The sequence below is a fragment of the Pelophylax lessonae genome (assembly GCF_965119305.1).
Source record: "Pelophylax lessonae genome assembly, chromosome: 1".
NCBI classification, from domain to species: domain Eukaryota; kingdom Metazoa; phylum Chordata; class Amphibia; order Anura; family Ranidae; genus Pelophylax; species Pelophylax lessonae.
In genome coordinates this window covers 119,292,187-119,306,140 of record NC_138768.1, presented here as the reverse complement: position 1 = coordinate 119,306,140, position 13,954 = coordinate 119,292,187, and the positions used below count along the sequence as shown (strand labels likewise).

Below are 13,954 nucleotides of genomic sequence, written 5' to 3'. Positions count from 1 at the left end.
TGATTGTAAAGTCTCGTTTTTTTTTTGTTTTTGTTTTTTTCAAAAATGAACATGTTATACTTACCTCCTCTGTGCAGTTGGTTTTGCACAGGGCAGCCCAGATTCTCCTCTTTTTGGGTCCCTCTTCGCTGCTCCTAGCCCCTCCCTCCTATTGAGTGCCCCCACAGCAAGCAGCTTGCTATGGGGCACCCGAGCCGAACTGCAGCTTCCTGTGTCCATTCAGAGATGGAGCTGCCATTTGGCCCGTCCCTTCTCTCTCCTGATTGGCTAACTGACTTTGATTGACAGCTGCAGGTGCCAATGGTGCCGCGGCTGTGTCTCAGCCAATCAGGACGGAGAGTCCCAGGCCACCGAGGGACTCGTGGACATCGCTGGGGCTCAGGTAAGTATTAAGGGGGCTGCTGCACCCAGAAGGCTTTTTATTCTAATGTATAGAATGCATTAAGATAAAAAAAACATCTGCCTTTACAACTCCTTTAAAATATACAGAAGATCTTTACCACCTTAGCTCCCTGTAAACAAATTCTCTTTTATTCAGACTTCAAAAAAGGTTCATGATGTTCTTTTTTTTTTTTGATGCTTAAATAAAAAAAAGACTTTTTGTTACAATAAGATGCACTGAAGATCTTTTGTATCTTAGAAACACATGTACATTTTCTGTAACAATTTAATGACAGCTATTAGAACAAGTGGAGTTCCAGCCATTTGTGTGTTTATTAAAAGTCAGCAGCTACAAAAAGTGAAGCTGCTGACTTCTAATAAACACATACTCACCTGTCCCAGGATCCAGCGATGCGGCCACCCAAAGCCTCAGTTCTCTCTAGTGATGGGCCGAACACCCCCCTGTTCGGTTCGTACCAGAACATCTCGAACTGGAAAAAAGTTCTAGTGAACATGAGAACTCTATTAAACTCCATGGGACACGAACATGAAAAATCAATAGTCCTCATTTTAAAGGCTTATATGCAAGTTATTACCATAAAAAGTGTATGGGGACCCGGGTAATGCCCTGGGGGACATGTATCAATGCAAAAAATGTTTTTTAAAACAATCGTTTTTACAGGAGCAGTGATTTTAATGATGCTTAAAGTGAAACAATAAAAAATTAAAAACTCCTTTAAATATCGTGCCTGGGGGGTTCGCATAATGTGCCTGTAAAGTGGCACATCTGTACGATGTATGGAGCCTGCTGCAGCAATACTGACATTGGTAAAGGAAAAAATGTAATTTAAACTTGCTCGCGGCTGTAATGTATTGTTGGCAACCGGCAATACAGATTAAAAAACATGAAAATAAACGGCATAGGGTCCCCCCAGTCTATACCAGGCCCCCAGGCCCTTCAGGTTTGGTATGGATTTTAGGAAGAACACCACAACAAAATTGAAAAAAAAAATGGTGTGGGGTCCCCTTAAAATCCATACGAGACCCTTATCTGAGCATACAGCCTGGCAAACCAGGATAGGGGGGGACGAGAGAGCCCCCCCCCCCTCCTGAACCCTACCAGGCCATTTGCCCTTAACATGGGGAGGGTGCTTTGGGGTGCCACCAAAGCACTTGGTCCCCATGTTGATGGGGACAAGGGCCTCTTCCCGAAAATCCTGGGCTGTGGTTGTGGGGGTCTGCGGGTGGGGGGCTTATCAGAATCTAGGCCCCCTTTTCCAGCCCCCCCCCCCATGTGAATGGGTATCAGGTACATCGTACCCCTTTTCATTCACCAACAAAAGTGTGATGTCAGAAGGGGGCGGTGCCACCCGCTGATGTAACCGGGTGGCCCCGCCCCTTTCCTATAAAAGAGCTGTCAAAGCTGAAGAGCAGCATATGATGGTACAACTCTGAAGAGGCGAAGTGTTTTTAAAATGTTTTCTATTTTTCGGGTCGGCGAGCGTCGTGATTGACAATGGATTTACATCGCGGGACACTTTTTTTTTTTCTTTTTAATAAAGGACTTGTCAAAAACTGTGTTCTGTGGTTTTTCCTTTTTTACACTTTATTGGTGAATGGGTAGGGGTGCAATGTACCCAATACCCATTCACATAGGGGGGCCGGGATCTGGGGGCCCCCTTGTTAAAGGGGGCTTCCAGATTCCGATAAGCCCCCCACCCGCAGACCCCCACAACCACAGCCCACGGTTGTCAGGAAGAGGCCCTTGTCCCAATCAACATGGACAAGGTGCTTTGGGAGGCACCCCAAAGCACCCTCCCCATGTTGAGGGCAAGTGGCCTGGTATGGTTCAGGAGGAGGGGTGCTCACTAATCCCTCCCCCCTCTTTCCTGGCCTGCCAGGCTGCATGCTCGAATAAGGGTCTGGTATAGATTTTGGGGGGGACCCCATGCCATTTTTTTTTTAATTCTGTCATAGGGTTTCCCTTAACCACTTAACCACTTGCCGACCGCCGCACGCCGATCTACGTCGGCGGTCAGCCCCTCACAGGCAAAGTGACGTAGGGCTACGTCACTAGCTTGTGAGGGTCTAGGGAGTGAGCGCGCGCTGCCGGAGGCGCGCTCCCGCGTGGTCACGGACCCCCCCGCGCGTGTGACCGGAGGACCCGATGTCCGCCGGCCACTCTGCGATCGGCGGGGGAGAGGGAGAAAGTCAGGCAGCTTGTGTAAACAAGCTGCCTGTCATTCTCCCCTCTGTATGAGAGCTGATCATATGGATCTACTATGTAGATCCGTTGATCACTCTGCATACAGCTGAAGCCACAGCCAATCACAGTTAGAATCACGCCCCTAGGGACACACACAGCCCCTCCCTCTCAAATAAAGTTAACCCCTTCACTACCAGTGTATTTTTACAGTAACAGTGCATATATATAGCACTGATTACTGTAGAAATGTCACTGGTAACCCCCAAAGTGTCAAAAATGTCAGTCAAGGGTCCGATCTGTCCGCCGCAATGTCGCAGTACCGCAAAAAAAATCACAGATCGCCGCCATTACGCGTTAAAAAAAAAAACAACAAAAATGACAAAAATCTTTCCCTTAGTCAGTAAACGCAATAACTTTTGCGCAAACCAATCAAAATACGCTTTTTGCGATTTTTTTTTACCAAACATAGGTAGCATAAAACAAATTGGCCGAAAATGTTAAAAAATTTTGATTTTTACATTTTTTTGGGGGGGAATTTCATATAAAAAAAAGGGGAAAATATTGTTATTTTTGCAAAATTGACGCTCTTTTTTTGTTTATAGCGCGTGATCAAAAAATCGCACAGGTGATCAAATACCGCCAAAAGAAAGCTCTGTTTGTGGGAAAAAAAGGACGCCAAATTAGTTTAGGTACAGCGTCGCACGACCGCGCAATTGTCCGTTAAAGTCACGCAGTGCCGAATCGCAAAATAACCCCTGGTCGTTTAGCAGCCAAATCCTCCGGGGCTTAAGTGGTTAAATACAGGGCACTTTCACCTCCTTCCTGCCTAGACCAATTTTCAGCTTTCAGTGCTCATTGGCATTTATGGGAAATAATTCTCAGCTTGGCATGGCACTGCTCCCCACCTTTAACATTGGCGTCTATGGGTAATATTGGTCAGCTTGGCATGGCACTGCTCCCTGTCTTTAACATTGGTGTCTATGGGAAATATTGGACAGTTCAACATGGCACTGCTCCCTGTCTTTAACATTGGCATCCATGGGAAACCTTGGTCAGCTTGGCATGGCACTGCTCACCAACTATAAGTGACAGGGACACAAAACTTGAGGAGCACCCAGAGGGAACCCAGGACTACAACATAGCTATACATTTTAAAAGTGGAGTATGCCTGTATACTACACTGTCTGCACTAAACTGACTCAACACACTATCCACTAACAGTGACAGTGTGAGCCATGGAGAGCTGATAAACGGCACTTCCTCATTTACATGTGACCGGCTGTGATTGGACCCTCCAGGCATTTCATGTGGCCCTTGCACCTGTTCTGCAGCTGTGGCAACCGCCTCATCTCTGTCCCCACCTTGACTCAACATTTGGCAGCAAAGAGGAGGACAGAACCCCTCAAACAGATTCTGCACGGCTGTAGCACCCCCTCGTCTCTGCCTTCCCTGGTCTCAGCATTCAACCATCTCCAGCCCTCCTCTGGTCCTCCTCCAGACCCTGCACTTTCTGCTTCCCAGCTCAATCCACAGCTTCTTCCAGGCAGCAGCACACGGTAAAGGGGGTGTATGTTTATATCTTCATTACATTTGAAATCGGATAGTCCTTGTCTTGCTGCCCTCAAAGACTTGGGGAAGTCTACAACACTGCAACCATACGAAAACACACAGAGGGCGCACAGACCTAGTGCATTATCCTCAGACACATCATTCATTGTATTAAAAACATGGTAAGTATTTTACTCACAATGTTGCAATTGTTAAAAGCGCATCACAGATCTCAGCATACTTCTGAGCCCTGAAGAAGAGGACTTCCTCGAAACGTGTCAGCCCACGGGGGTTTTCAGTATCTGTTGTACATGTGGACACAATTTGGACGGAACTATGCTGAGTTCTGTGGTGTGCTGAGATCTGTGTTATTATCTGATGCAACTGGGGGAGGGGGGGGGGGAGTAGGGTGCTCTGGAAATCTAGGCTTACAGATACAACCGGCCCTTTGAGGGCAACCATAATGCTGATGTGGCTGATGTTTGACACCCCTGGATTCCAACGGAACAGAAAAGATCTTATGCGTATAAAATTCAGCAGGCTCTGGCTAATAAAATAAATGCCAACTTTAAAAAAAGAAGGGAATTTTAGAGATTATTACATGCACACAAGAGTTAGAGAATGATCAATATTGCCCCACAACACAATGCTGGGGTGGGGGTAACTGAAATTGGAGCACACAGAGTCTGGTGCATAGCAACCAATCAGCTTCTAGGTTTCATTCTACAAGCTTAACTGAACAAACCTGAAGTTAGAAGCTGATTGGTTACTATGCCCAGCTGCACCAGATAATATATTTAGTATGTGATAGGTATGTTCGAGCATTACACAGATCTCTTGGACATGTAATAAAATGCAATGTTTTATGAATATTTCTCTTTTGTCTTGCAGTATAGGAGCTTTGGTGGGTCTGGCGATCGCAGCGTTGGTGTTATTAGCGTTTGTTGTCAGTGTGTGCGTGCTGTGCTATTTATTTCTATACACAAAGCCCCAGAGAATAGACACTGGACTCAAACTACAGCGTGCCGGCTCATCGAGCTCACAAAAAGGTAAGATAGAAATAAAAACGTTTGCTTAAATATAATAACATAAACATACAATCCATTTGATTAGAGTAGAGGGGGGAGTTGATGGTTGATGTGACAATATCTCTCACTTCTATGTCCCTTCCTCACTCTATGTAAACTGCCATGATCCATAAGTCTGTATCTGTCATTCTTCAGCTCCTCTTCTGTTTCCATCATTCTTCAACTCCTCATCTGTATCTGTCATTCTTCAGCTCCTCTTCTGTATCTGTCATTCTTCAGCTCCTCTTCTGTATCTGTCATTCTTCAGTCACTCTTCTGTTTCTGTCATTCTTCAGCTCCTCTTCTGTATCTGTCATTCCTCAGCTCCTCTTCTGTTTCTGTCATTCTTCAGCTCCTCTTCTGTTTCTGTCATTCTTCAGCTCCTCTTCTGTATCTGTCATTCTTCAGTCCCTCTTCTGTTTCTGTCATTCTTCAGCTCCTCTTCTGTATCTGTCATTCCTCAGCTCCTCTTCTGTTTCTGTCATTCTTCAGCTCCTCTTCTGTTTCTGTCATTCTTCAGCTCCTCTTCTGTTTCTGTCATTCTTCAGCTCCTCTTCTGTTTCTGTCATTCTTCAGCTCCTCTTTTGTTTCTGTCATTCTTCAGCTCCTCTTCTGTTTCTGTCATTCTTCAGCTCCTCTTCTGTTTTTGTCATTCTTCAGCTCCTCTTTTGTTTCTGTCATTCTTCAGCTCCTCTTTTGTTTCTGTCATTCTTCAGCTCCTCTTCTGTTTCTGTCATTCTTCAGATCCTCTTTTGTTTCTGTCATTCTTCAGCTCCTCTTCTGTTTCTGTCATTCTTCAGCTCCTCTTCTGTTTCTGTCATTCTTCAGCTCCTCTTCTGTTTCTGTCATTCTTCAGCTCCTCTTTTGTTTCTGTCATTCTTCAGCTCCTCTTCTGTTTCTGTCATTCTTCAGCTCCTCTTCTGTTTCTGTCATTCTTCAGCTCCTCTTTTGTTTTTTGTCATTCTTCAGTTCCTCTTCTGCTATTGCTGTTTTTTTAGCTCCTTTTCTGTTATTTTCAGCCCTTCCTCTGTTACACTCATTCTTCAAGTGATATCAAAGACATATTTTTAGTTAAAATAAAAAAGAGGGTATAGTTACCAAAGCAGTCCCTTACCTCCTCTTCTTGAGTCCCCCGCCAGCACTCTTATCTCCACCTTTTCTTCAAGGGCTACCTTATCAAGGCAGTTGCTTAGGGGTCACTCATGTAGGTGTACTCCCGATCTGGGCTGTGTGCTTCCATTGACAACCACACCCCCCTTCCCACTTCATAGTATCTGATTGGCAGGAGCCTTAGAGTTTCCTGTGCATGCAAGGAATGGGAGCAGTTCTGCTGCACATGGAACATCGCTGGATCCAAAGAAGATAGTGAAGTAAACGGGGGGGGGGGGGGGGGGGTTTGAGCTTTACCCCGGATACCTGCATACTAAGATGTGCCAGTTTTAATCATCAACCATGTGAGTTGCCAAACATTGTACCTTCATTAAATGTAACCATTTGCTACACCCAAGCTGAATACACACTATACAACTTTTGTTGTTCAATTTTCTTTAGATTTACCTTCAGTGCAAGGGCCTGCCGGATTGCATACAAATTGAAAGTGTTTAGGTGTGACCTCATATTATATAGTTTTGTTAAATCTCAAGGAAAAAATCTAAAGACAATTGTAAAGTGTGTATCCAGCTAAAGACCCGTACACACGATAAGAAAATCGGAAGTAAACATTCGTCCAACGAACGATCTGCCGAATTTCGGATTGTTAGGATGGTGCTTTCAACAGCCGATTACGAATTTTCGTACGACAAAAACTGGATGTGCAGGGTATAAAATTTTTATCGAACGTCAACACAACACTTTATTTTCATTTAATTAGCACAGTTTTGGTTCGAAAAAAATCATAAGAGCAAGACTAGGCATGCTCAGAGACAAAAGAATACATACAAAGCAATTCAACACATGACATCACTTGTGGAGTTAAATTCTGTCGTAGGAGGATTTCCGTATGTTGTGTAACCTCTTCACTTTCCATATCGCATGCAACAAAAAACTAAAGAAAATTCATCCAATAATCTGATTGTGTGTATTAGTATTTTTTGCTAGAAAAGTACTTAGAACCCCCAAAAATTATATATATTTTTTAGCAAAGACTCTGGAGAATAAAATGGCGATCGTTGCAATAATTTTTTCTTGCAGTATTTGCGCAGCGGTCTTTCAAACGCAATTTTTTTTTAAAAAATACACAGAAAAAGTCTTTTTTTAGAATTATTGCTCTCACTCTGGCGATCGCAGCCATACCTCACATGTGTGGTTAGAACACCGTTTCCATTTGCGGCCGTGACTTACGTATGCGTTTTATTTTGTGCGCAAGCTCACTGCAACAGCGGCGCTTTAAATTTTTTTTTTTTCCTATTTATTTTATAACATTTTTTTTTTTTTTTAGCATTGTTTTAAAAAAAAAAAAATCTGAACACTTTTATTGCTGTCACAAGGAATGTAAACATCCCTTGTGACAGTAATAGGCAGTGACGGGTACTCCTTATGGAAGGATCGGGGTCTAAAAGACCCCAAACCCCTCCTCTGCGCATCAAAGTATTCAAAATGCTGAAATCAGCATTTTTGAATGCTGTCACTTTTTTTCAATCGGCGCCATTAGCAGCCAAGTAAACTGGAAGTGACTGTTCCTGGTTACAACATCGGAAACACGATCAAAGCTGAATCCGGACTCCAACCAGCTACCGGACATGCTGGCTGGTTGCTCGGGTCTCCTAGTGGGACGGAAGACCCAGGTAGAGCCGCCGAAGGTCGTAGGAGGGGGGCGTCCCATCCTGCTCGCTGGGCTAACGGCCAAGTGGCTGCTGAGCCGCATCTGTTGTCACCTCCTGAAAGCCAAACGTCGGCTCTAAAAAAACGGTACCAGGATGATGCCTGCTGCTGCAGGCATTATCCTGGTAAAACCACTTCTGCAAGCCGACATACAGGTACATCGGTTTGCAGGAAGTGGTAAATTACTGTCCTCATCCCTCCTTATTTATGTAGCACTACTCCCATGGGAGCTGCTGGTTATGGGTTCCCCTGGGTTACCCATAGCAACAACATCACAGTTTAGCATTTTCAAAGTGCTTGGCTCAGTCAGAAAACAGTCTAGGGGTTTTGGTTTTTTGTGGTTTTAGTTGAGAACTTGGATAGGAGAAGGGATGAGTGGGATACTCCAACTTGAATAACTATGCACTATTTGTTGGGACTGCTGAATAACTGAATGCAGCAAGGCCGCTGCTTCACGTTGACTATGCAGTGAAGAAGTATTTAGCTAAGCTGTACTGTACTGTAAAACACTCTTCAGGGCCCTTCCTGGTACCCCTTTGTCTCTATTCTTCAGGGTTCTCTACACGGCACCCCCTTTACTGTAACTCTCTGTGTGAGCTGGCTCCCTGATCCCCTGACTTCATTGGAGTGGTCCCCCTTCCTGGGCAGACCCTTTGGCAAATTTCCTGGTACTCACGGGCACTGTTTTTCCCGAGAGACTCCACCGTCAGCTTCACTGGGTCCTCTGCAGCTCAGCTCCACACCTGGTTCACTAGGCCGACTGCCTGAAACCACCTTCCTCATACTCAACAGGAGGAGAGAAAGCCGTCAGCCTCCTCCTGGGACTCTGCTTCCCGCCAAAGACGCCCTGTCACATGTCCCCCCAGTTTTTATGGGCAACCCCAGGATGCATTGCAAGAATGCTCTCCCACTGGGACTCCCACAAAAGCCAATGTGTCACTGGCTGGGTTTCCTCCACTGTCCAACAAGCTCCCTCATTGAATACAGTGGGGACACTCGCTCAGACCCAGTGAATCACACCTGGAGACATGCAACATGCAACCTAATAGATCAGGCTCCCCCTGTAAGCAGAAGGAGCAATAGATGCATCTGCCTAGCACCTACCTACCTAGGAGGGTGCTACATCCACCCCCCTCCAAAATGAGCCACGTCCCGTTGGCTCTGTGGCAGCCGCCCCCTACAAAAAATCCTAAAAAAACTTTAAGAGTATCCCACAAACTTGGACAAGGGGGAAATGGAAATGAACAAATGTACAATCAATAAATTAGTGTAAAAATATATGTGTCTCTCTGTACAATATAATACATGACAAGTGCATTTGTGGCAATGCACCCCCCACCAAGCAAAGCCTGCTCTGTTGAGTAATCATATCAACTTAACTGGCTATCTCTAAATTCTATGCCACCTGCAAAAGAAAGAAGAAAATGTTAGGCACTACAACAGTACACAATTGCAAATTGCTTTCTGAACTTTTGGGATGATGAAAAGACCCTCCCCGCAGGGGTGACCTTTTCAACCTAGGTCCCTAACTACTTGGTCAGTTCTCCTTGCAGTCTTGACACACCGATCAGTCCCTGGGCACCCCTCACCAAACTCTTGGTACGCTGCCAACTTCTTTATGAGCAGTTGTTTCTGAAGTTCCAGTCTAGGCCCGTTGGCCTAAGTAGTCCATCTGGAACTTGAGGTAGAAGCTTGAAAACTTCGCTCTTTATTTGTAATGCACGACTCCGACCCAAAGGGTCTCCGGAACAACAATATGGGTTTGTTCCAAAAAAAAAAAACTCTGGAGAGGGATGGCCCTCTGATTTGAGTCCATTTACTGGTGTCTCTTTGTTTCCCAACCTCTTCTGCAAGGATAGAAGGGGAAGGGGTAGTGGAAAGGGGACATACGCCCCAACAGTATCAGAACTTGAGTAACTCGCTTTGTTTATTTCCAAACATAGGCTAGCCAGCCATTTTTTAATTTTCTTCACTTGAAAGTTCTCTTCAGACATAGTAGTCAGGATGGGAAATCCTTACTAGCTTTCATCTTTGATGCGCATCGACCAGGCTTGGCCCGATCCATCTGGGCGGCGGACCTCCACACGGTCCAGGTAGATGGACCGCCCATTGTTCCATTTGTTCTTGACCAACAAAAAGTTCTTCCAGAGATCCATCCTGGAGGAATTTCTATGGGGCTTGGGGACAAACAGGAAGTCCCATATGACTTCATCACACCAGGACTCTCTTTTTTTTTCGATCTCCAACATGACCTCCCGTGGAGCATAAGGGTAATCATAACCGTATTCTATAGCATCTTTCCTTTGCAGCCACCGCTGCATCCTTGAGAACCTGGGAAGGGTTTTTCGGTTCCCTCTCCCAGCTGGAGAAAATGGGGTCTCTTCATGCCTGATCAAAGAGTCATAGGCCTCATTTTGATCCCGAGCCTGGGCATAGTTCTTGGGTGGGGTTAAATCTGGGACCCGACTGGCATAGGCCTCACAGAACCCCAGACTCTTGGCACGCTCTCCCCGCACCACAGAGTCCCTAGTCTCTTCATCTGGCACTTCTAACACATCAGGACAAGGTGGACTGCTTCGCTTTTCAGATCCCTAGTCTCACTCAGTTTCATCCTCCGATTTCCAGACATCAATTCCTTCTTCTAAGGACCCAAACCGATTCTGGAAACTAGGAGACCCCACATCGATAACCCCGGCTTCTTCCTCACTGCTTGCACTCACTTTAGCAGCCCTGGTCACCGCTGGCAATCTTTTCTCCTCAAGTTTTATGGGAGCAGACTTAGCATCTACTGTTGCAATTTTCAACACATCAGGTGGTCACTCCTCGGTCCGCACTACCTGCATGCATCCTGGCTCGGACATTCGGGTCTCCTTCCATGAGCAAACTGGACCACTGTCAGGTCATATGGCATCATCACTCTAAGCACTCCTCTCCAACGACCCTGGAGAGGCCCCGATTCTGCAGCCAACAAGGTCCGAGTGACTCCAGTCTCCCACAGCACACACATCTTCTTGGGCCGACCTTTACTCCTCTCCGCCCGCAGCAGCAGATGGCCGCAATGCCCGCTCTGGCTCCAAGCTTTCACCTGCATGGTCACATTCAAACACTGGGGCATACCAGGTCCAAATGCTCACACCTCCTACGGTGCACAAAGCCAGACCTCCATTGGGCACCATCCGCACCCCTGTATCTCACAGGGTGGACGTCTTCAGCTCTCCAGTCTGCTCCCCGGTCTGCCCAGCAGGTTCTCCGCCAACATGTGAGTCAATCGCTGATGTGCTCCGACTTGCTCTGACATTCGCCATCTTGCTCCTCCACACACATGTCTCCCTCTCAGACACACCCAGAGACGGAAATAATTTATGGGCTCTACCTCTCTCTCATGATTGGCTGTGCGTGCGCGACATCTCCACCCACATTTCCTTATTGGCGGTGGCTCCTCCTGCTAGGCAGAACTCTTCAGCGCACGCTTTCCCACGTGGTGCAGTAATCCCTCCAATGCCGCTCTCTCTCTCATCTCAGCCGACATGGAAGTTAGTGTAAAGTGGACCGTGCCTCTCACCTGACAGGCATCCGCTCTTCTTGCTTATAACAGGGCTCCAGCTGCGCCTCCATCACCATGAGCCAGCTGACCCTCTTTGCCAGTCCGGAGAATTGTCCTGCTGTCCTATGCACGGTCAGCAGTTCTCTTCCCAGCACATGTACAAGCAAGGCCCACCATACTGTATCCGAAAAATGTCCCGCTGATTTCTTCACAGTATCCACACTGCCACTGTACAGAAAGAATGTCCCGCTGTCATCATATGCACGGTCAACCCTTTTCTATGTAGTCTTGGCACACACACGGCCCCCGGCACACCGATCCACGTGCCCCGGGCCGCCATTTTCTCTGTCCACACTTGCACCTTTCACGGTTAAGCAGACCCAGTCCATTTTCACAGAAAAATGCATTTCTCTCACCGCTTTCTGGCATTTGTAAGTACAGATTGCGATTCTGACAGGAATCTTCCGGTTGCTCTGAGCAACCATTATTGTGCAATTTTTTTCTTCATCCCACTCTCCCTATCTCCTGTAGAGCAGGCCTCACACTTGTATTGAGAATTAGAACAGTCTCTGAAGCAGAAATTATGTTTTTGAAATTTTTTTCTGCCATTAGCAACCGGTCCAATAACCTAGGGCTACATACCAGATGAGCCCCCAAATGTAGCACTACTCCCATGGGAGCTGCTGGTTACGGGTTCCCCTGGGTTACCCATAGCAACAACATCACCCTTCCTGGGCAGGCCCTTTGGCAAATCTCCTGGTACTCACGGACACTGTTTTTCCAGAGAGATTCTGGCAGCAGCTCCACCGTCAGCTTCACTGGATCCTCTGCAGCTCAGCTCCACACCTGGTTCACCAGGCCGACTGCCTGAAATCACCTTCCTCATAATCAACAGGAGGAGAGACAGCCGTCAGCCTCCTCCTGGGACTCTGCTTCCCGTCAAAGAGGCCCTGTCACATGTCCCCCCAGCTTTTATGGGCAATCCCAGGATGCATTGCAAGAATGCTCTCCCACTGGGCCAAAAAAGCCAATGTGTCACTGGCTGGGTTTCCTCCACTGTCCAACAAGCTCCCTCATTGGATATAGTGGGGACACTCCCACAGACCCAGTGAATAACACCTGGAGACATGCAACAGACAACCTAATAGATCAGGCTCCCCTGATAAGCAGAAGGAGCGATATATGCATTTCCTACCTCCTACCTAGGAGGGTGCTACATTTAGTAGTTATTGCAGATATTTATATAGCGCTGATAATTTATGCAGTGCTTTACAGATATACACTGAACAAAATTATAAATGCAACACTTTTGTTTTTGCCCCCATTTTAGAACTCAAAGATCTAAGACTATTTCTACGTACACAAAAAGCCTATTTCTCTCAAATATTCTTTACAAATCTGTCTAAATCTGTGTTAGTGAGCCCTTCTCCTTTGCCGAGATAATCCATCCACCTCACAGGTGTGGCATATCAAGACGCTGATTAGACAGCATAATTATTGCACAGGTGTGCCTTAGGCATGGGCACAATAAAAGGCCACTCTAAAATGTGCAGTTTGATCACACAGAACAATGCCACAGATGTCCCAAGTTTTGAGGGATTGGCATGCTGACTGCACAAATGTCCACCAGAGCTGTTGCCCGTGAATTGAATGTTCATTTCTCTACCATAAGCCGCGTCCAAAGGCGTTTGATAAAATTTGGCAGTACATCCAACCGGCCTCACAACCACAGACCACGTGTAACCACACCAACCCAGGACCTCCACATCCAGCATCTTCACCTCCAAGATCGTCTGAGACCAGCCACCCAGACAGCTGCTGCAACAATTGGTTTGCATAACCAAAAAATTTCTGCACAAACTGTCAGAAACCGTCTCATGGAAGCTCATCTGCATGCTCGTCCTCATCAGGGTCTCGACCTGACTGCGGTTCGTCGTCCTAACCAACTTGAGTGGGCAAATGCTCACATTCAATGGCGTCTGGCCCTTTGGGCAGATGTTCTCTTCACAGATGAATCCTGTTTTTTTAAAATCTTTGAGTTCAGCTCATGAAAAATGGGGGCAAAAAACAAGTGTTGCGTTTATAATTTTGTTCAGTATATTATACATACATTCACATCAGTCCTTGCCCTCTAGGAGATTGTAATCTAGGAAAGGATTTCCTTCGCTTTCTGTAAACCTGCAAACAAACCTCTAACTAGCAATGCCATGTGATTTCTATTCTGAGGTTTTCATGTGATTTCTATTCTGAGGTTTGTATTACATGTTTCTTTTTGTTCTGTAATGATTGCTAATGACTCATCATTCATTTCACTATGTAGTTTATAATAGTAGAATGCTAATAGCCCATTCCTCTTATTGCATTTACTCTCGCAGAACATGAAAAAAA

At 46.1% G+C, this 13,954-nt stretch overlaps 1 protein-coding gene across 1 annotated transcript in view; it reads left to right on the top strand.

Annotated features, from left to right (window-relative positions):
• The window catches only part of SHISAL2B (shisa like 2B), a 149,357-nt gene that overhangs the window by 84,118 nt on the left and 51,285 nt on the right, over positions 1-13,954 (top strand). Inside the window, exon 2 of the mRNA XM_082248193.1 lies at positions 5,027-5,184. Within this exon, the coding sequence (XP_082104319.1) occupies positions 5,027-5,184 (158 nt within the window). The remainder of the gene's footprint in view (positions 1-5,026; positions 5,185-13,954) is intronic.